General features: G+C 41.7%; 1 protein-coding gene across 4 annotated transcripts; it reads right to left on the reverse strand.

Moving 5' to 3' along the window:
• Positions 1-1,556: 1,556 nt before the first annotated feature.
• Positions 1,557-22,265, reverse strand: LOC120733461 (transducin-like enhancer protein 1). 4 transcript variants are annotated; one of them, XM_040031694.1, is made up of 20 exons: positions 21,444-22,265; positions 21,005-21,093; positions 20,239-20,302; positions 19,530-19,574; positions 14,665-14,727; positions 14,436-14,540; positions 11,220-11,439; positions 10,939-10,955; positions 8,807-8,920; positions 8,612-8,665; positions 8,264-8,413; positions 8,018-8,156; positions 7,488-7,687; positions 6,405-6,481; positions 6,054-6,303; positions 5,021-5,268; positions 4,501-4,648; positions 4,173-4,323; positions 3,907-3,983; positions 1,557-3,476 (listed from the first exon to the last, which is right to left on the reverse strand). In XM_040031694.1, exons 1-20 carry the CDS (start codon positions 21,465-21,467, stop codon positions 3,369-3,371), a joined length of 2,343 nt encoding a protein of 780 aa, XP_039887628.1. In that variant the 5' UTR covers positions 21,468-22,265; the 3' UTR covers positions 1,557-3,368. The 4 variants fall into 4 exon arrangements, with proteins under 4 accessions (XP_039887628.1, XP_039887629.1, XP_039887625.1 ...); XM_040031695.1 differs by having other exon boundaries at positions 11,220-11,436; positions 14,466-14,540; positions 21,005-21,105; XM_040031691.1 differs by having other exon boundaries at positions 21,005-21,105.

Consider the following 22,265-nt stretch of genomic DNA (forward strand, 5'->3'; position numbering starts at 1 on the left):
GTGTTCCCCATGATTGTGGTTGCATTTATTGAACTTGGTGTTCTGGATGTACTCAAACTTGAAATTATCTATTCTGATCATTTGAGGTGCTGATTTTATGATTTTTATGATCTGTAAAAAGCCTTCAAAGTTAAAACAAAAAAAAGGCTTGCAATATGCCATGTTCAGTAAAGAGTTTCTAAATTATGAAAAAACTATGTTCTCACAATATCTTTTTTTTGTTGTTGTTGTTAGATGCACTGGCATGCTAGCTTCACTTAGGACTGTACAGGTTGGACCTTTCAGCTTATAAAGTAACAGAGGTGACAAAATCATAAGATTTTATCTCGTGACAGCAGTTATGTGGGAAGCAGCGCTCTCTGAATCTTCACTGGATGTTTTTCATGTGACTCCCAAAATAATTATCCTTGATCAGATGCAGTAGGCCAAGTCACAGCTATTCATTTCATGCAAGTTTATAGTGGTAAGATGGCCAATAGGAGCAAACAGGATGCAGCTTTTAGCTAAGAAAAGCAATGTGTTGTATGAGAGTTACATAATAACACTCAACTACAGTGTATTTTATTTTCATGATTCATCCACAAAAGCCAATAATTCCCTACATCTTCCTCCTTTAAAAACTTGAGTGTTGTTGTATCAAAGTGCAAAGTTAAAAGACACACGTTTTAAAAAAGAAACATTTATTGTCTAGACATTTCAATCATTTTAGACCCACTAGCATTAAGATCACTTAGTATTTCTCCCGATTAGACGTTTCTGCTTCATGTAAAAGACGTACAAAAAGTTTGTTTCTAAAGCAAATCTGGTAAGAAAAAAAGAACATATGTACATTTATACAAACAGAAACAGATTTAAGAACAAGCTAAGCACAAGGTCATGAAATTAATGAGCTGAAGCTAACCGACTCCTTCCTGAAGCTGAAGCGCGACTGCACCTTCTCTACCCTCGTCCTTAAGACGACGGTGAAAAATTACGATTTAATCTTTTCTTTAAAAAGTGACATCACGTTTCATTTCAAAGCTAAATTTTGAGCTAGTGTCCAATTTCAGAAATACAAGGTAAAGAAAGTATATAGCAAAAAAAAAAAAAAAAAAAAAAAAAAAAGTAATTTATTTAGTGAGTATAATCAGGAGAAGTTTTGTTTTGTTTGTTTGTTTTTACCCATCCTGGTCACTTATGATTTCCCAAATACAAGAACATTAAATTACATGTTAAGCCTTAATTTGTTCCCATCCAGGAAATATAATCATCGATTCATACAATAAGACATGACGTGTTTCAAAGATTGGTAAAGGCAGGGTGGGGGTGACTTACAGCGGTAAAGACATGGTGATTCTGTGACATCATTTCAGATCCATTGAGCAAAGCCCTTTCCGACATGCATTTCTTTCCTTTAATCACACAGCTTCATGTCTGAATGCATGAAGCAGCCTGTCACACTAGAATGGAGCCGGAAACACTGAAGTGTCACTTTCAACACAGAACAAAGTCTATTTGTCATGCCACTGTATTAACGGATGCACAAAAACTACTGCTGTGTCTCTATCTTCTAATCCACTATAGTTTTAATTGCAAGATTAAAACATTTGCCTATGAAGAATTTTTGCTATAATGGATCCAGGACAACAGAGTCAGTTTGTGACAGCCGGTGCAGCACATACATACAGATTCCCCCCCCAGCACACACACACACACACACACACACACACACACACGAACCCCTTTCAGTGACTGACAGGGAGTTTTAAACATCCAAATGTAACCACACTAGAGTTAACACTGCCAGTGCAATAAATCTTTTGCACGTATTGCAAAACTCAAATCGGACATCTGCATATATCACGTCTGAATGAATTCATGTTTACTTTACCACTGCCCACACCCTACAAGTCAAAGAACATAAACCCCAAATATTTTTTTTAAAGTCATTATACTCACTTCACTACCCCAAAGTAATCAACCTGGGAGAAACAAAGAGGGACCTACAGCACTTTACCAGTATGATGAAGCCAGTAATGCTGTGTATCTAATGTCTGAAAGGGACTTAACTGTGGGGTTACTCTAAGGAAACACCCACCAACATGAGCTGATGGCATAGATTACTGCTATATTGTTATTATTGCCATGCCCCTGCCCCTTGCTTTTGTTAGAATAAAGCTCCATCTAAATATTTCTGTCAATATTGTGGAGATTTTACATTTGTGTAGCACAACTTTAGTGTGAAAATATATGAAACCTATGTAATAATAGAATTTGACAATTAGTTAATCAACTTTTTTGAAAACACCAGGTTTTCACTCTTGCTTTCACCTTTTCCTCTTTTCTTTTTTAAAATTAAGGTCACAGAAAGAAGGTTTTTCAGAATAACCCAAGTTAAGCATTCTGTAACATATTACCATTTCCTGTTCTTGAAGCTTATCTGGATTGTTATGCTAATTTTTCTTCACATAGCTGAGTGCTTCACTTTTTCAATTTGAAACTGGTATGGATCTTTAAAAAAAAAAAAAAAACCCTATCATGTTACATGAGGATCAAATAAACTCATGACAGATGTTCGTGGCAGCATAATGTGAGACAAGTCATCATAGCCTTCAGCGTGTTTTAAAAATGTACCATTTGGACATTTTAAGTAGTTAAGTACAGCGTGTAGGTGGAAAGCTACAACTACAGTGCAGTTAGTGAGGATAGGACTTAAGGTAAAGACAGAGAATGTACTTTTCAGACAGAGTAGGCGTATCAGAACAGTAAGCTGAGGTTTTAAGGTCAAACAGCCATAGCTAAGAGGAACGAAAGGCTGTGAGCGTCTTCTGAACCAAAATACAAATCAACATATTCCGCATTCACTGTTTGAAAATGTCCCTCCATTCTGTTGTTCCTCTTTTTCTACCATCTTTCCAACATGATGCCAATTCTTGTCCATTCTTCCTTTTCCATTTGTCGTTTTTTTACACAGTCACCCCGCAGGCCTGAGAGGTTGTCCAAATGTAGTTGTGCTGACATTTAGTGTGTTTCAATATCTGATGTTCAGCAGTGTTGTCTGAAGAGCTCGTTTCAGAGTCCCCTTTGGTCCTTCTCTGATTCGTGTAAATGATCCCAGGTTAGCCCCCAGCAGTAAGCAGATATCTGAATATTTCCTGTGCTTCCATTATCATCCACTTGCTCCAGTTTATTCCCAGCTGAGTTGGAGTCATGTACACAGGCACAACAGATCAGTGCATATACAACATGGGTCTCCTTTTTGTGTTTCTCTGAAGGTTTCTAACAGAATAAAGAATGTGCCACCAAGGTCCACCTTATCTGTGGTGTGTTTCTAGAAACACAGAGCATATTGGAAAAAGAAGAAATGTCCCAGCTTTCTTTCCATATATTTAGTAGATGACCTCATAAACAGTGGCCTTCTTGTCCCCTGAACCAGTAACAATGTACTTGTCATCCACAGATATGTCACAGCTTAGTACCGAGGATGATTCTTTAGACTGAGGAAAAAAGAGATAGGGAAAAAAAAAAGTCAATAATGAAACGTTTTAAAAGAAAACTAGAAAATAAATTCATGCGTGTTTGTATGGAACACAGTGCTTAAAAGATTTAAAGTTGTGCTTTTAAAATTTACTGAATAGTACTGAAAGTAATATAGGAGCGACTGTGAGACTGCGAGGCTTTTACCTCAGTACTCATATTCAAAGTTTAAGCACGTTTTTCTGTATAATTCTCTTTAAACAACCTCCTTTGTTGGACAGCACTGACTGTTTCATAGCATTGACTCAGTTACTGCATGGATGCAAAACAGTGCTAGTGGATTTTGCAGTGTGGTTTATTAAAGCCAATGCAGCAACTTTCGAGGAGCACATTTTGTGTCATTTATGTAAATATATAATACAATGAATGTACTGATCAATTGCCACCAACCTGGAATATGCTCGCCCCATAAGGTGTCCTCCATGCATTCAGTAAGTTGTCCTTTCCTGTGCTCACAAACCATTTGCCTAGTAGAAGAGTAAATACAAGCATGCACAATATAAAAAATGAAAGCACTGTAGAATGGAACATACAACGTACAGACATAACTTCAGTGAAACCACTAGGCTGGGGGTGTCTTCACCGAACAATGGATTCCAAGCCCCCGTTTTTTTCCACCTCTATTTTGCAGCTCATTTAATATGCAAGTTGCTTACCACAGTAGGCAAACTGCAGGGAGAGCACACAGCTCTCATGTAGATGAAGCTGGTATTTATCCGGTTTGGTTACATGAAGGACCTCAACGTTGCTACTCTCCATTCCAACAGCGAGCCATTCTCCTGTCGGACAGTAGCCGAGCGAGAAGATCTGAACACAAGAGAAAATAAATATTAATAAGTCCTGTCAGGATTACAAATTTAACCAACTGATACGCACAGATTTTGTTTTAGTGGGGATGCTACTTTAAAATAAAAACTGAAACTTGTGGATTTCTTTTTAAGTAAATGACTGAAATAACGTTCAAATGCCTGTATGATTGTGCACCTGTGATGTAAAGTCATGCTGCTGCAGCTGCCGTCCCTCCCTCAGATCCCAGGAGCGGACTGTGTTATCCAAGCCTCCGGTCCACAGCTTGGTGCCATCATTGGAGATGTCGATACAGCTGGCTCCATCTGTGTGGCCCTGGAACTGCCTGTGGGATACACACATACATTCTCAATTAAATAAAGACAGACATTTTGGAACAAGGCACCAACCATGAGCTGTGCAGGGCAGTTGGTATGCATCACATGTTACCATATGGAGAGTGCTTACAGCATTTCTCATCAGAAGCCACTTTTGTAGTACTAACACTACAGATTGTCTGCCTCTTGGTGCTACAATCATAAAGGTTAAATCAGTCAGGGGCTGAGACTGCAAATTAAAGGTCAAATCTGTTGCTTAGAGGAGATTAGTAAAGCCAAGCAGTGATTGTAGATGTCCTTAACATTTAGCAGAGGCATATATTTATTTGCAGCAATCTTCTGAAGAGTGACAGAAGTAAAAGCATACAGTTATCTTTTACCTAACGAGTGTCTGGTTGTGCAAGTCCCAGACTGCGATGTTTCCATCGCTGCAGCAAGAAAAGCAAACTTTGGAGTCCGGGCTAATTGCCAGAGCGTAGCATGCTGGTGCTGATGATGTTAACTCTGCTTTAATCCTGGGAGTAGGCGTGGCCAAATCCCAGATTGACAACGTGCTTGCCTCGCCTCCCACAATAAGCGTCCGACCATCAGGGAGAAGACGGCAAGACCGGATGTAGTTGTCTCGGTTCTAATTTGGTAGGCACAAAAAAAGTTAATATTTAGTACAATATACAACATTTTATTGTGTTGTATATTCACCACATACATTTAGTATTCACTATTCTGCAATCTAGAGCACAAACTCTAGTGTGATCATTTCTGACAAACAAGTGTTCCTCAAACTAATACTCTGAACTATATATTATGAGGCCATTACTGTAGTCCTATCCCGGAAGGAGTATAGTAAGTAAAGCTAATTTTTCATGGGGATTCGACAAATTTGGCCTGTCCAAACAGTCCAATACTTTTTGTTATATGGACTGATCACCATCAAAACACTGCCAAAAACACTTTCTGTTATGTCTCCGCTAAGCATGTTGATGGCAGCTGGCCAGTCTCCCCTCACAGCTTCTATGTTTGGCTTTGTTTTGTGCTCATGTTAATTTCCCTTTTACTTCTGCAAAATAAACTCATTGTTATATGTGGTCTCCTCTTTTGAGCTAGTCCAAAACCCTATTGTGGCAGGAAATATTTTCCACTTCTGCACCTCAACAGGCCTTGCAGCAAAAGTACATTAACTTTTGGGTGGTGCAGTTTTGCTGTCTTAACTGGTAGGCCTGGGAAGACTTGTTTTGTTAGAATTCATTTGCTGCTACAACTCGCCTTGCCCTTGTGGCGGCTGATTCCTTTGCAAATTATCCCCTAGATTCTAACTTAAGCTATGTATATATAAAGAAAATTCTCCCGTGTTTGTAAACTGCTATCCACTTTATGCAAACCATGAGCCAGCTCATAACAATACACCTCACTCACCAGACAGTCTAGCTGGGACACAGGACTCTTGTTTCCTGGGTGACTAATGTCCCACACCTTGACACAGCCCTTTCCTCCTGTGTACACATGTCGGGTGGGGTTACTGATGGTAACGGCACACACCACCTCTCCGTGGTTCAGTGTGTTGATCTGACGGGCATGGCGAGGGATCCCAGGCCCCACCAAAGCATCTGGAGGAAATGGAACTGGCTGCATCTGTCCGTCAGCCGCGACATGAAATGAATAAGCACTGATGACAGAGAGGAAAAAGGATCAAGAAAAAGAAATCATCATCATTGTCACCATCATCATGGTAATTATAAGACTAATTATTTTTACAACTATACTTACGGTTTGCCACCAGGGATTCCTGTCAGACTAGGCGGCATTCCAGGAACTCGCATGTGAGGATGAGGATCAAAACCAACCTTTTGGACAGAAAACAGACATTTTATAAGCCCAGGACTAACAAATACCCATGAGAATTGGCAAAATGCACACAGGTCAATACTAACCTGTGAAAAGGAGCATAAACACTCATGAGCGCAAAGCTAACACATACTCTCAAGCACACATTAAACTGCTTATTCTAAATGACAACTACAAGAGACAGCAAACACACACAGGCAGATCTGTAGGTATTTGTGACTGCCTCCCACCCCATCCAACAAACAAACACACACACAGCTGCTAAGTACACAACCTGAGTTGCTATCAAGTGTTGCTCAGACACTGCTGTGTGACTACTAAAGCTATTTAAACAGTGTAATGAACACTATGCAAATACAGCAAAGAGTAATGTGGTGAATGTACTGCACATAGGTATGCCATCTGTATAAATACTATCCAAAACAAAGCAGGGACATGAAGCTTTTCAACTATTCACAATTTAATAGTAGTTTTTTGTTGTTGTTTTGATTCTTGTTTTAAAGTATTCACATTGATTAATGTCACTTTCTTTAAAATAAAATAAAATAAAAATTCCATTCTTTGAGTATTTAAATGCCCTTTTAAGTTACAATGCATGACACGGGAAACGACAACATAATGACCATTTCTTTAGAGGGGTGTAAGTTCAATGAATGTGGTAGAGATGAAAATCTGCCTGGAGCAGGTTACAGAGTTTTATGGCTGAGAGGTGACAACAACTGCTGCCCACCTGCTTCAGGTATAATAGCAAAGAGAAAGGCACAGTTGAAAAGTTTCATGTGAAGGGAGCAGAACTCAAAAATGCACTCTGTTCTTTTCACACACATTCACTGGCATGAAAATTCATAAAACTAAAGAATCCAGAAGTGCAAACCTGACACCAGGCTAACATAACTCTAGCATCTGAGTTTCTGCCAAAGTTCTATCTTGGCATGCAATCCATAGACATACACAGATTTAAAAAGTCACCTCATTTTATCACGTTAGTCTTGTTCTTCTACTCACCATTGGTGACCGCCCGTATGCGGCCACTGCAGCTGCCGCTGCAGCACTCATCTGAGGTGACATGTTGTGCAGTCCAGCAGCATAGGCTGCAGCTCCAGCTGCACCAGCTAGCTCCCCGTTCATTCCTGCTGTGTGGGGCAACATGCCAAATGCACCTGGATACGGACCTGGTACAGCCAGGGGAGTTCGCAAACCTGCAGCTGGAAACAACCACAAGAGGATTAATTAGTTAATGTCTAAGAATGCAAGTCTACGTCTTTGCACCATGCACTTACCAGACATTACATATCATGTAAAAGCAACTTAAGCCTAGGTAAACTGAGATTTCTAACCAGATATCTTGCAGTCACACTTCATATTAAGCTGTCTCTAGGATAAGGTTTTAAATATCTTCCATGAAACTGACTGAACGAGCAGACTTCTGCCTGAAGCAAGCAAACACTTAGTATTGAGGTCATTTTATTTGCCTCCAACAGAAAACTACATCATTTTTATAACTATTTATTAAGTAGTAAGTTTAAATGACTTACTAGGTGGATGTGGTATTTCCATTGAGGGGGGTTTTGAAAGATTTGGTCGGATTCCAGGTGTGGAGCTGGGCCCGGGGGTGGAGTCACCTCTAGGCGTGGGTGTGCTTGACTTCAGCCCAGGTGTACCTGCCTTATCTCGCTGCCAAACACCAAGGGATAATTATAAATATACAATAAATAAATAAATCACTCCATTTACTGGGTTTATTTATATAAAACAAATAAGTTTTTCTTTTCCATTCCTACCATTGCCATCTCTTTAGACTTTAAGGAGGAGGAGCTGGCTGATGATGCAGTAGAGGCTGGACTACAGGGGTCTTTCTTGAGAAGACGCGCTTTATCCAAACCATTTTCTCTAGGTGAAGGAAGAGGTGTGCCACGAGGGGAGGCTGGATCCTGGTGAAGTAACAAGAATTCTGTTAACTATTTGGGAGTTCAACTTAATACAGTCTGACAGTCTCCTTGAAAGAAGAAGACCACAGACGCCTGAATATGATGCACATCTTAAAAATGGACCATTGATGTAATGTAATTTAAGCATGTACCAGACAGCACAAAAACTAACATTTATAAAATATATTCAAATGTACTGACCTCATTTGAGACATCCACCACCAAATTGTCATCACTTTTCTCTGCGTCACTATCCTAGGGAAGAGGATCAGTTAGATAATCAAATTAGTCCATTGACTGGCTGTATAATTAATAAAATATGTTCAAATGAATGAAGACATTCCTTTTCCTTTGTCACGTTACATTAAAGACACAGGTACCAGAGAGATTCCTTACATAGTGACTTGAGTCCTTGTCATCCACCTTTCGCTTTTTGGTGTCATTTGAGAAGTCAGGTCCGTTGCGTCGCTTATCTGAATTCCTAAGACTTTCTGGCAGCAATGAGTTACTCTGCGAATGAAAGCAACGAGGAGGATGAGAAGGGCAGAACACTGCCGTTCATAAAAATATGAAAAAGAAAAAGGACAATTTGGAGGATAAAGACAAATTTTGTCATTTACAGTTCTGATTTCACTCAGTTGTGTATGCATCCTGCATGAGCTCACTAAAGTGTCTGATCCGTCTAACACTAATTACAAGAGCTATTCAGCTATGTAGAGCAGGTTAGAAAAACATACTCCTACTTGCAAATAGGTTAACAGTTCACAGAAGCATGAATTAAGCAGCACTAACACTTAAACAGCAACCTCTTTTCTCACTTGACCAAAGCCCGTCACAGCCACACACAAACACATGCCTCTGAAGTTGATGATTACATTAAGTGGCTCTCAAAATCTATCAGTGCTCCCTCTCCTGGCTCTGACAAGCTGCACTGGCTGTACTGAGAGTGTGGGTGAGAGTGTGTGTGTGTTTGTGTGCACAGTGTGTAATTGACTGTGAAAGCCTGTGTGTACGAACAAGTGTGTAACAGACTGTGAGTGTGTATTGCTTGCATAACACTCCTGTGTCCCTGCGTCCCAAGACTACACATACACACAGAGCTGCCTCCCCCTGGCCTCCTGACCAATGGATCCTATTGTTAATGGATTAAAGCTTCATGTTGAGTCCATTATAGTCTCAACCTGTCAATGAAATGTGCATCCAACATACACAAACACATGCGCATGCACACATCAAGCAAGGGAGTGAGTGCTTGGGCTTTGAGGGGGGGAAAGGGTAAATGAAGGAGGAATGGAGGGAGGGTGTGAGAGTGTGGAGGAAAAGAAAGGGTGACAAGAGACGAGGGACGGAAAAGAGTTTCGGGGGGGGGGGGGAATCTGTATTCTGCCAAAGGCCCCTTCCTTCATACCCCCCCAAACTTCCTTTCCTCCCCTCCTCTCTTTATTGAAAGGTTTTAGTGAGCTGAGCACAGAAGCACTGACCCGCAAAACGTAAGCAATTTCCCCCCTCCCTCTCTCTCTCTGTTCGCTTTTAGCATGGTGCCTCTCTCTCCCATCTCTGAAATACACACATACACACACGATGTCACATGACTGCTGGTCCCTCACCCCCCACTCTTCCCCAAGCCCTCCCCCTTTCAGTGGTGATGATATTAAACACAATGAGAGTCTTTAAGCGCGGGATAAGGGGCGGTGGGAGGGGGGAGAAGGGGGTAATCTGCTCACTGAGGTGTTAAATAGGCACAACAATGCAGGCTAGGGTTGAGAAGTGTGTGTGTATGAAAAATGTGTGTGTGTCTGTGTGTGACCATGCTAAAAAGCTCATTTGGAGGAGAAAGGAAACCTAAGTTCAGAGCAGATCTAGGGCAGAACTAAACAGGCAGGCCAAAGCCCTACCCAAAGAAATCCCACCACCCCTGCAGACACAGACACACACACACACAAGCTGAGAGTCAAAATGCACAACTTAAAAAGGTAAAAGCTACCTGGGTGTGAAACAGCACTAAAAACTACAAGGTGCTTTTATTCATAATGACATGTCATAAATTTTATTGATCCCTCAGGGGGAGTTACATAATAAAAGCAATTTCAATATAATGGGACACACACACACACACACACACACACACAGACAGAGCAACAGGTGACATCTACTCGCATTATGAAATTCTGTCCTACAGCATTTGGATGGATTTGACATCAACCTTTAACTACTGCATTTTCAATTAAGCCCTACAAGTTCTAAGAACTGTATGAGTGGCCAAAAATAACCTTTTATATAAGTGCATTAGTGAAAACCAAGCAATTAGCATATCTCTTGAAATTATATAAATTAAATATGTATAATTAATGTGTGTGTGTAAATTTGCATTTGACTGTGTTTAGGAGCAGTTTACTTACTCACAGCTATCTATTAACTAGAAGAACAAAGCAAATTTCCCGTAAACCTGAACTATCCCTCAAACAAAAGTAAGACAATAGTAGCTCACCAGAGCAGTAAACATTGCTGCAGAAAGAGGAAGTACTTACTGTGCTGGGCTCTCGCTCTGTTGTCATTGGAAAAGCGTGTGTGTGGTTGAGGTCACGGGGGGTTTACCAGAGCAGAAAAAAACCAAACAGATAAGGGAAGAAGAATGAGTTCAAAATGTCTTTACAACTAAGAATCTGATGTTCAGAGTAAATTGACTCAGAGTCTGAGAATGAGATGATAAGCAGGTAAAAAACAAACAGACTTCATTGCAACAAAACTCATACATAAACAACCCCTTTCTATCAGAAGTGTCTCTGTGCTGGAAGGTGCGTCTCCTTACCTCTCAGGTGTTCAGGTCCTGCAGGGTGAGAGTCTTGTCCAGACATGTGAGGTTTTTTCTCACCACTCTCTTTTCCTGCCAGATGAGGAGGAACAGCTCCGAGTGCTCCTGACAGGGCCAGAAGACTAGCTGAACCACCCAGCTGAGAAGGATGGAGGCCAGCAGGGTGAGGAGTGAGGGGCACAGGAGCACCACCATGGTTATGGGACAAGTGCTGCTGCTTTAGGAGAGGGGAAGGGGAAAAAACAGAAGGTGAAAGAGGTGGTTAGTTGGGAAAAACATTTTTAAAAAAGTGACCTGCTACAAAGAAGCACCAGTCCATTTTTATTTAGTCTGTGGTATACACAGCTGGACCAGTAACAGACAGGTCAGACAGATGAATAAAAAGCAGTTTAAAAGAACCACACCTATGTGGGTATGGCTTAATTCAGCAGTTGTGATGTAGTGCAGTACATTACAATCCTGGCTAAAACCAAAAACAAACAAACTAAAAAACAGAGAAGTTGAGTTCAACGAGGAGTCTCAAATTTCATAATGCAACTACCATAAATGTTTAAAGCATCAGTATCTGACACCAAAAACCCAACATAAAAGCAAGCCAAAAACAGCTAAAACTTAACAATGCTCTGTAACCTAATCAAAAGAGACTTCTGTCTCTATTAAAGTCTTCAACAGATGGGACAGTTTCTCCACTGTCTGGGGTTTACACCACCTCAACAAGCTGCTGCGCTCTACAAGGTGGTGAACACAGCCTCTCCCCCCTACACACATCCTCCTCCCTCTAAGGTCAAACACTGAACAATACTGACAGCTGGGATCACAGCCCAAACCCTGAGGATGTGGAGGGGGTAGGAGGGAGGAATGACGAGAGCCCCAGCTGCTGCTTGCACTGTCAGATCTTGTGAGGGAGTGAGGCGACTGAGCAGAGAGGGGAGGAGAGAAGGAGAGAAGAGGGTCAGAGAGACCGAGAGAGAGGGAGAGCCAGTTTGGCTGGCAGCCCTGCTCTCTCTTTCACACCAAATCAGGCGCTCGTCTGAGCGTGAAATGCCTTTGTGTTCCAAAACATCATTATTGCCTCCTCAGACAGTAGCTGCGGGAATCCAAGCTCACTGATTCGCCGCAGGGAGGGGAGGAGGAAGGAGGGAGAGAAGAAGAGAAGGTGGGGCACAGGAGGCGACTCGGCGGGGGTGGAAGCAGTGCTGAAGGTCAAACCGACTTTTATCTCACCTAATTGACGCACCCACCCCACCCCCATCTCACTTTGGATTCCCCGCCTCCTTTTACCTCTCCATCTATCCTTTGCTCCCCGCATCCTCCCCCAAAGAATGGAGGTAAAACAACAAAACAGTCTTTTAGCATCAACCCCCATGCCTGCCTGCGCACACACACTCAATTTCCAGAGTTAGCTCGCCTGCCAAACAATCAAACATAAACACACCCACACGTCACACTTGATCACACTTAACATGCATACGCATAGTCTAGATAAACAAGGCAGGCACACATCCTCACTCAACCATCCTACCTCTGCCTGTTGTTTTCTGGGGATAACAGAAAAGCATGCTCTGCTACACACAAACGCACACACACACACACACACACACAAACAGATGCAAAGCACACACACGCACGCACACACACGGATACACAAACAGGACCCCTGATGGGAGTAAATGGAGGGGAAGTATTGGTAGAGGCAAGGGGAGCCTGGTTTGTCATGGGATGTTAGTGTGAACTGGTGTGTCTGCGTGCATTTGTGTGGGATGTGCATATGTATGTGTGTGTGTGTGTGTGTGTAGGGGCAACATGCTTCATTACGCTCATTTAACTCACAAACGGGGTGAATGACAGGCTGGCGTGGGAGACGAGAGGAGATGGGAAGGGGGGGGTGTAAGGGCAATGCTGTGACCCCCCCTTTTACAAACACAAAAATCCTGCAATTAAGACTCAAACAGCAACTGCCAAATCCACCTCTCACACCAATCAGACACTAACAGAGACCCCCATCAGTTCACGCCAACTAACAAGCCCACCCCACATCACACCAAGCCCTCTGCAGACCCCTCCTCTTTCCCACATTCCCCTTGAACCAAAACCCATAGCGTCTCCTCCAGCCAGTCAAGCCCCTATGGCTCCTATAAGTCCGAGTAATAATGGTTCTCTAATCCCACCCAAAGAGTCATCACCACCAACAGCTAGACTCTCCATCTCCGTTTTACGTTGAGCATCACTGTCAAACCTCAAGGAAAAAACTACTTTTTACTCTTAGTGTGCCAAATCATTTTCTACTTAAGTATGAATAGCTGGTCATGCCCCATCAGTCTTCCAAGTCTGTCAACATCTTTTCAATAAACACCTTTCATAATTCCTGAAGCATATCCTCTTTGTCAACTTACTCATAACGAAAGAGTCCAGTTCTATCAATCAAAATCAAAACCATAGTCTCAAAAGAGAAAACATATTTGCATAAGGATTAATTTTCTTTCATTTCCCATAAAAATCACTCATATGCCCTACATCTAATTCTACAGTCTAAGTCCAGTGTTGGCTTATATCCTTGAGTTAAGTCTGGTGACAAAGGAATAAGGAATCTCATTTAAAAAAAGGAAAAAACATAGTCTCAAGCATATTCCTAAAACTTTATATAGATATCTGTTATGATTTGGTAGCAGTTCTCAGGGTTTTAACTGAAATGAGAAGAGAGAAAAAAAAAGACAAGACAGGTGACCGAAATAAGGACTTTTACCTTGTGTTTGACTTTGACCCAATTGTGTTTGAGTAAACAGTAAGATGTGTATTTACAATCCATTTTTACTATGTAAACAGTACAAATTGTTTCTTCAAATAGAACACAGACCTTTGATGATACAACAAGACTGTGGAAAATGTGGCTTCTATGTTAATCATTAAATGGTGCATATGCAATGTATTAGGTAATTTGCTATACTAATGTCCATGTCCTTATTATGGTTGCCCCCTAGGCAGCGACTAACACTAGTCATACTTACTATGTTAACTGCACACAAAGAACAACAAGAACAAACAAAGAAGATTACTGTGGTAGCCAACAACAACCTGAGAACTGAAATTATTTTATTACAAGAGCAAAATCAAACTGTGTTCCAAACTTGTTTGTGTAGGGAAAGAAATATTTCCTATGGAGTAAACACACACACTGCGATAGTTAATGCAAAGAGAAATTAAAGGAATACACACTGTAGGTGGAAGACCGGGCAGTCCACGTACCCCGATGACAGCATTGAGCTCTGCCATGGTCACCTGTTTGGCTCGCTCCACAGCCTGAACCACCTGCTGCTGATGCTGTAAATCAAAGATGCACAAACGTTTGCCAAAGCCTGAGAGTAATGGCAGATTTACCAGTAAAATTAGAGTGTATAAATGGGATACAAAGCACAGTCTGTAGCTCTAAGTCACGCATACTTACCTCCTGCGAGAGGAAGGGAATGACTTGTGCACAGATGGTGTTTAGTCTCTTGGCAATCTCAGTCTGATGAAGTAAGAGACACACACAGATAGAAAGAGACTTAATTGTTGATAACATAATTACATTCATTTAGAAAAGACATCTGTTCAGTAACACCAATAAAGCAATAAACGTGCACACACACACACAAGAAAGTGCTGTCACCACAGCAAGCAAGCAAAATACCCCCCCCAAAAAAATCCCTACCAGACAATGATACCAATGACACTCATCGACTTCTCCCCACACAGAAATCCTGTGTGTGCCATTTTCAGCACACACAGTGTAATGAGATTTTCCTCTCTAATTATAATTGTGGGCTCAGCTCAGGTTTCTCTCTTACCCGTTTTATTTCTTTTGCTCCCTCTCCGTCTGTCCTCTGTGTTCTTGTCCCTCTTCCCATCAGCACTTCAACATAATCTCATCAACTACTAACTTGGTTTGCTCTCCCTCGGTATCCATGCCAACACATCCGCCTGCCCCTTAAACCCCCGGAGGTGGTTACAATTGGCTGAAACCAGATACCCCCGTGGTGGCATCAAATCAGATAAGGGGACTCATATTACATATCATCCAATCAAATTGATAAGAGGACGACCAGAGTGAAGTGGGAATTGGGGACCATGAAAGGTAGTAATGGCTCAGACGACACACACATAAATATATAGATACATAGAAACGTGCATCATATCACCCTGTATTATTGTTGGGTGAATACTCAGGAAAAATGCGATGGTTGTCGTCACCGAAACAACAAATGGTTTTATGGAAACTTTTCAAAACTCAGCCAAAATTAAGTCATCAAGCTAGAAAGAAATGTAATATCCCACAGCACAAAGCAACCACCTGTGTGGGTTTAACTAACCCAAAAATGACTTCCCTTGCTATGCAACTGATATATGTCCTGTTAACCCACTTTACAGTAATAGCAAACAGGTAACTGTTCAAGAATTCATTGCCCTAATCTCCCATCTACATATAATTAATTTAACCTGACAGTCTGCTATTGTTTACAAATTAGAAATTTGAAGAAATGGCCACAAAGTCAGGGGATTAAAGCTATTACAGATCATCCAGAGAGTGATGGTAAAGCTAACATAGGCAAAACCTTTTTTAAGCTGTCACTGAGCAAAAATTCAACACTAATCTATGAGTAAAGTGTAATCAAAATGGTCCGAGAGGAAACCTGACTTCTGCATGTTCTCTTGGCTGTTTTAAAACTGTGAAAAAATGCAGAGAGGAAGACTTTGGGAAAACGCAGATCTTTTTAAGAATAAAGGAGCTCCTGTTGGCTGTTCTACAAATGCAGATGTACATGAATGTCCCTTCAGATGGAAACCCTGATTGAGTCATGGGAAATCCCACTGGGAAACTTGCTCTTCAATCACTGGCATGAACTGGCCGCACAAAAAGGAAGATGGTCTTGTCAAACAAAGAGTCTAAAAGGGAGACAGCCAATAAACACATTAAAGCATGGTGTATGTTTCTTTTACAAGTTGGAGGATCGCTCATTAGGTAAAGGGGAGTGTTAGTAACGTTGCACACCTAGCTAATGGCATGGTAAGTTCCCAGACATCAGCAACTGTTTGAAGGAGACATCAATATACAATATGTTATAGAGTTTTATTACCCGATGAAGGTACATCACAGCACGGCCATTTTGGAAGCATGACTGTCTGTTAAAACTTCATCTCAGTCCTTCCACTAGTCGCTGAGATATTTCAGCTTGGGCCAAAGTCCAAAGGCTGACAGGCGCTGCCATCTCTAAAACTTTAAAACCATGGCGTTGCTGCTGTAAATTATTTAATGATTTTAATGGGTCTGACAGCTCCTGAAAAACTGAAGTGGAGACGTCCTCTTTAGCTGGAGCATACTTGCGCTCAATTAGATGTCTCTGTCACGCACACACCTGTCAGCTCGCCAAACAGCCACAGTTCAGCCAATTATGTACTTGGATGAGCTAAATCAAGTGCTACCGTTTTCACAATGAGTCTTGAACTACACACATAACTGCTTCAAAAATAATAGTACTTTCAGTTATATTTATAAAAATTATGAATATATTTATAAAGTAACACAACATACATCTTGACAAGTCAACAAATGATACTCCCCAGACAAATTGAAATAAGGTGGTTGAATAAATACTCCACGTAAAAGTAAGCAAAGTCAGAACAAATAGACGTAAGTATATATGGAACAGCTTCCCTCTGAGAAAACTAAATACTGAACAACTGACTCTTTATCCAGAATCAAAAGACATGTTAAGCCTTCAGAGTACGCATACCTCCGTGTCATAACTACATGAGCTCAGCAGCCTTGCCACAGTTTTAACATTGCTGTCTGTGTATGTGCACCTGATGGCTACAGCACACTTTTGACAAATAAGAAAGGAGGATCTTAAAAACCTGTATTCTGTCCAGTTTTAAAGTTTCAGACTTTCCTGTACTGCCAAAGTGTGCCATAAATAACCAAGTCATTCCATACCAAGAAATCTTGAAATGAAAAGCTATTTCTGGCATACTATGTATATCCATTCTCAGAATTCTGAGTTGTAAGCCTATAATTAGCTTTGTATACAGGGTCAATCATTAGGTTGCCTGAGAATAGTGTGACCAGATACTAGGGCAACCCAGCAAACCTAAGTCGAGAGACAAAGTCAAATGCTCAAATTTCCCAGGCTGCACCCAAGACTTACAAGTTCATGATGTTGGCTTCAAAAATCTCGCCTCTCACTCACTTTGAACAGGGTGATGTTATATGTTATCTAACTGAATTATATTTGCTTGTGGGGAAAAGCTGCAAAAAGTTTTCAGGCAGCAGCTCAGGTGCTAACCAATCAAATTATGTTATGCAAATGTCCTGAGAGAGCAGAATGAAGATGGAGTACTCTGTCATTCATCTGAACTTTAGCAATAATCTCCAGAAAACAAACTAGACTTCTATCAGTGGAGGGACAAAGACTGTTTTTGTGATTTTTGGCTATATTTAAGATGAAAATGATCACGTTAGAAGCAACAAAACATGTTTCTTTTTCCTCTACTTGGAGCCCAGCCTTTGTATAGGTGGTACAGAGGAAGAGAAATAAAGTATTGTTGTGTGCACTAAAGGAAAAAGCAATGCGACTGTGATATTACTAAATCTAAATGTCAAAACTGAAAGCTGAATATCCACCCAATAATCAAATATTAGTGTCCAGCTCGACCAGTTCTCTTGTATATGCTTACATTTAGACCCAACCAGCTACACTAAGCTCATAACTGCTAATCAAAGCTTTCTTTGCTTGCTTTGTGATTTTACACAATATGATCTGTTGTTACTCTACTACGCCTCTCCCCCAACATTGAGACATGTCTAATGTCAAGCATAAAAAAGTAACAAAATCCACAAAAACTCACAGCCCGTGCATCCAAACCCTTAAATTAACATTTCTATATAGTGAATGAATCGAACAATGACTCATAACTGAGACAGTGGGTGAACAGAAGTTGAGGATGCAGAGAAAAGATGCAAGCATACACAGAAAATGTGCGAACAGAGAAGCAGCTTCCCATTACACATATAACTGGAGCATCATGCACCCCCCACAAACGTACATCCTCAGCAGGAGGTGAGTTGTTAGTCTATATCCTCCATACCCCCACCCACCCACAGAAGCTTGTTGCTCTGACAACTGCAGTCCCAAGCTAATGACCTCCCCTGGAGCTTTAGTGAGTGTAACTGTGTGTTTATGTGTGTGTGGACAATAGGAAGAGATGCATCTCCCTTACAATGAAAGAGCAGTAGCTTCACATGGACATAAAATGAAAGAGGAGCCCAAGAAGGAGGAATTTGGGGTGGGGGGTGGTTTGTAGCAAAAAGGAAGAAGAGATCCCATAACTGTTATTGGAGAGCAGAGGAAGGCAGAAAGAAAAGAAGAGGACTTGGGGTATAAAAAGGGAGAATAAAACAAGAGGAGAAGGAAGGGGAAGGAGTGTGAGAGAGGCGGAGAAGTATCCCCACTCTTCACTGAAGCATCCAGCCAATCCACCTCCAATTTCCTCTGGTCTGACTGGTCGATAGCTGTGGTAATTACTGGTAAACGCTCTGAGCCCTGCACCACTCCTGTGGGGAAATGTGTGTTTGTGTGTAGCGAGAGGGTGAGTTTTTCCCCTGCTCATCATCCACATGTCTACACACTTAAAAGGGAGAAAATTTTTAACTTTCACTGTCTGTGTACATATGTATATGCATCAACAACTTCTGTGCTTGTGTTCACTCTACCGTCTGTGAACTGAAACTGTCACTATCCTCGCGTTTTTGCATACATTACTTAGAGCTATGCAAAGTGCCCTTGCCTTTCTGCATGTGCATGTACACTGATTGGGTAATTGCCCTTGTTATTGAGCGCTTCATGTTTGAGTCTGCCTCGTTACTGTGTTAACCTCCCAACTTCAAAAAAGGGAGAGCTCCACAGTATCTCCTCCGTCTGCCTCACCGTGATCGATTCCTCTGCCCTCACCAGCCCTACCCCTCTAATGTAATAAAGCAGGCCGCTCCCCTAGACAGCACCAATCAATCTACAGAGCCATTCATCCTGCCTCTGGGCTCAGCCGGCCGGCCCTAACTGGGGAAATGGAGACAGAGCCCCATCGATCACAAATAAACACACATCCACACACATATACAAGCATACAGTAAAAGAGAGACACACACACACACACACAAATGCACTCGTGCACACACAAGGACACGTCAACAGGCCCACACTCCACATACATCAAAATCCATCCATAAGAGGAAGAGAGATAAACAAGAGGACCGACAGAGTAGACGAGCAGCCATACCTGTTTGTGCATTTCAATGTTGAGGCCATACGACATCTCATAGTACTGGGGGAGGGGAGGGAGGCAAAGAGTGAGAGGGTTAGAGGGGTGAAACAAATCCTAAACCCCTGAAAGAAAAAGCCTGAATAACTTAAACAATAATTAGCTACACTGTAGATGTCTTTGAGGATATTTGCAGATCTTTTTAAATGAAGTGTTCCACAAAGAGGTCAAACTACTTTGAAAGTCAAAACATGCAAGTCAAATGCTTTAACTTAAACATGAGGCAATGCAACATGCTCGCAAACAATCTGAACTGAACAACATTCGTGTCCATGTTATGTTTGTTTCTGTGCTAGATTAGAAGCTTTTGACACACAGCCACATTGCTTTGTGTAAAAGAGGTAAAACTTCAGTGATTTAAGGTGAAAAGTAAGCTCTCATGTATATTTTATTTTCTGAAACAGTGAAACACATTTTAAATCAACATGAAAAGTCGTAACAGCACAGCATCTTTACACAGTAAAAGCAGGTGACACTTGCATGTTGCTCTTCCTCTTCCCTTCATTTAGTATTTAACAATACATATATTTTGTATTACGAATCTTCAGATAGGAATTTGTATTCTGCTTTATAAGATATGGACAACTTTCTCCTCTAGGAAACTTTAGAACTCAGGCATGTGATGTGTGACCCTGCAGGGCAAATGAATTGAGTATAGGGAGCTCACCATGACGTAGTGCCTCTGCATCTCTGTTTTTTCACTGGCCAGCTTCTCACACTCCAGTTTGAGACTTAAAAAAAAAACAACAAGAAAAACAATACACCATTTACTTTGAGTGGGACTCAACATTTCAAGTTAAACTAATCAGTTTTCATTCTTTCTCTCACCCCTCTTGCTTGATGATTTAAACACCCTCTAAAACAGACCATGGAGATGTTTTCAAAAGAACTGGTGCAAAAATGGAAAACACGATGACTGTTCCCGTCAAATAATGGGTATACGTTTATGACAATCCTCTTCTTTGAATATGTAAATCAGAAACATTCTGTCTGCAGGTCTAGCTTTCACCTGTTGTGAATGACCCACCCTGACAACATCTAGAGCAAAGTTAAAAAAAACAAAAAGAAAAAAAAGAAACACTCTGCTCACATGCAGTACTTAAGCAAGCCTTTTCCCTACACAGCTACACACACAGGGGAAAATAAGGCGTGATTTATGAAACCCTAAGCCCACACGCCACCCCTCTGGCTTTCACCCATCAAGAAGATGTAGACCTACCGCAGTGCAAGCGCTAACACTGATGCCTGCTTGCATATGTGTGCACTTTTGTATGTGTACGTGAACCTAATCCAGGTTTATGGGTTAGTCTGAAGCCAGGGTTGAGGTTTTGTTCATTATGGTTATGAGGATGACTGTGGTTAGGGTGAAGTTTAGTGTTGGGGGGGCAGATGACAATAGAGGAAAATGTGAATTGAGTGTTTGTGTTATCCACCTGTGGTACTGTGCCTGAAGAAACTGAAACTCCTCCTTGATGCGGTCCAGTGACTCTGGGATGGTGAACTTGAAGGGCTGGCCTGGAGCCTGGTGGGGCGTCTGGCGCGTGCGCGCGCGCACACACACACACACAGACGGATTACCAACATCACACTGGTACATTACTTACACATTATTGGCTACATTATGAATCTGGTACTTTTCAGCACAAATACAATATCAACAACTTCTAAATATTAGTCGTTATTTAAAAAACAAAAACACACAAAAAGCTAAAACGCAGTATAATCAATCCCACTGTAGAGCCCAATTAGTTAGAAGACTGAGCTTAATATAAACACACAGGCAGCCCGGAGGGGCGGGTCATATAACGAGGTAATGTTACCCGGTTGAGCCCGGTGAAATGAGCGTCTGTTAATGCACAAAGAGCGTCTTACCGGGTGTCGCCCCTGGGGAAACATTGTTATCTCCGGGAGGATGAAACCGTTTCTTTCTTAAAACCCCGTCAAAGTGGGATCAAATGGGGATGAAAAGTAAGGTTGTGGGAAGCTCCCAATCACGGAGAGGAATCCATCCGCCGTTGTTATTAGGACCCCCGGTCGTTAATTACAAAAAAAGCACCGCTTGTCCGCTTCGTCTGGGTTCACCGACCGTTTAACGTGAATTTCCGCTTCTCCCTGTCTCTCCGTCGTCTGTCCTCCGCTCCACAGGCAGCGCGACCGTAAATCAACCGGAAAAACACGGGAAACGGCTCATTAGTTGAAAGCAGCTGAAGGGGGAGGGAAGAGAAGGGCAGGAGAGCCAGGTGAGAAATGAAAAAAAAAAAAATAGGGCTGGAGCCACCTTCGCCACTCCGGCGTTTGTTTTGTGTGCGAACTGATGTATTCCGAGTACGGAGGGCCGACCAAACAAACAAGATAAAATCAACCCCGTAGATCCTCAACAGACAGCCGCAAACTGCCGGCGCTCAGTCAGAGCATCAGAAACAAATCCACACAAGTTAATTGCAGAGAAGAGTTCCCACTTGACTCGCCGCGGTCGCTGGCTGGCGGTTGAACGGTCAACAAATACAGAAATATTTACTTCCTCGATCAGTGTGGAAGCAAGCCTTGCCTCCAAAATAGATTTCTCGTTTTTAAGACAAAAAATAAAAAACGAGGAAATATGTCGTTAATTTTGATAACAACAACTCCCACAGCGGCGGGAACTGTTCACGGTCCTGCTCTGCTTTACCTCAATGGCAACTTTCTCACGCGGTT

The sequence above is a fragment of the Simochromis diagramma genome, unplaced genomic scaffold, assembly GCF_900408965.1.
Source record: "Simochromis diagramma unplaced genomic scaffold, fSimDia1.1 OVJJ01000284.1, whole genome shotgun sequence".
Classification (NCBI taxonomy): Eukaryota; Metazoa; Chordata; class Actinopteri; order Cichliformes; family Cichlidae; genus Simochromis; species Simochromis diagramma.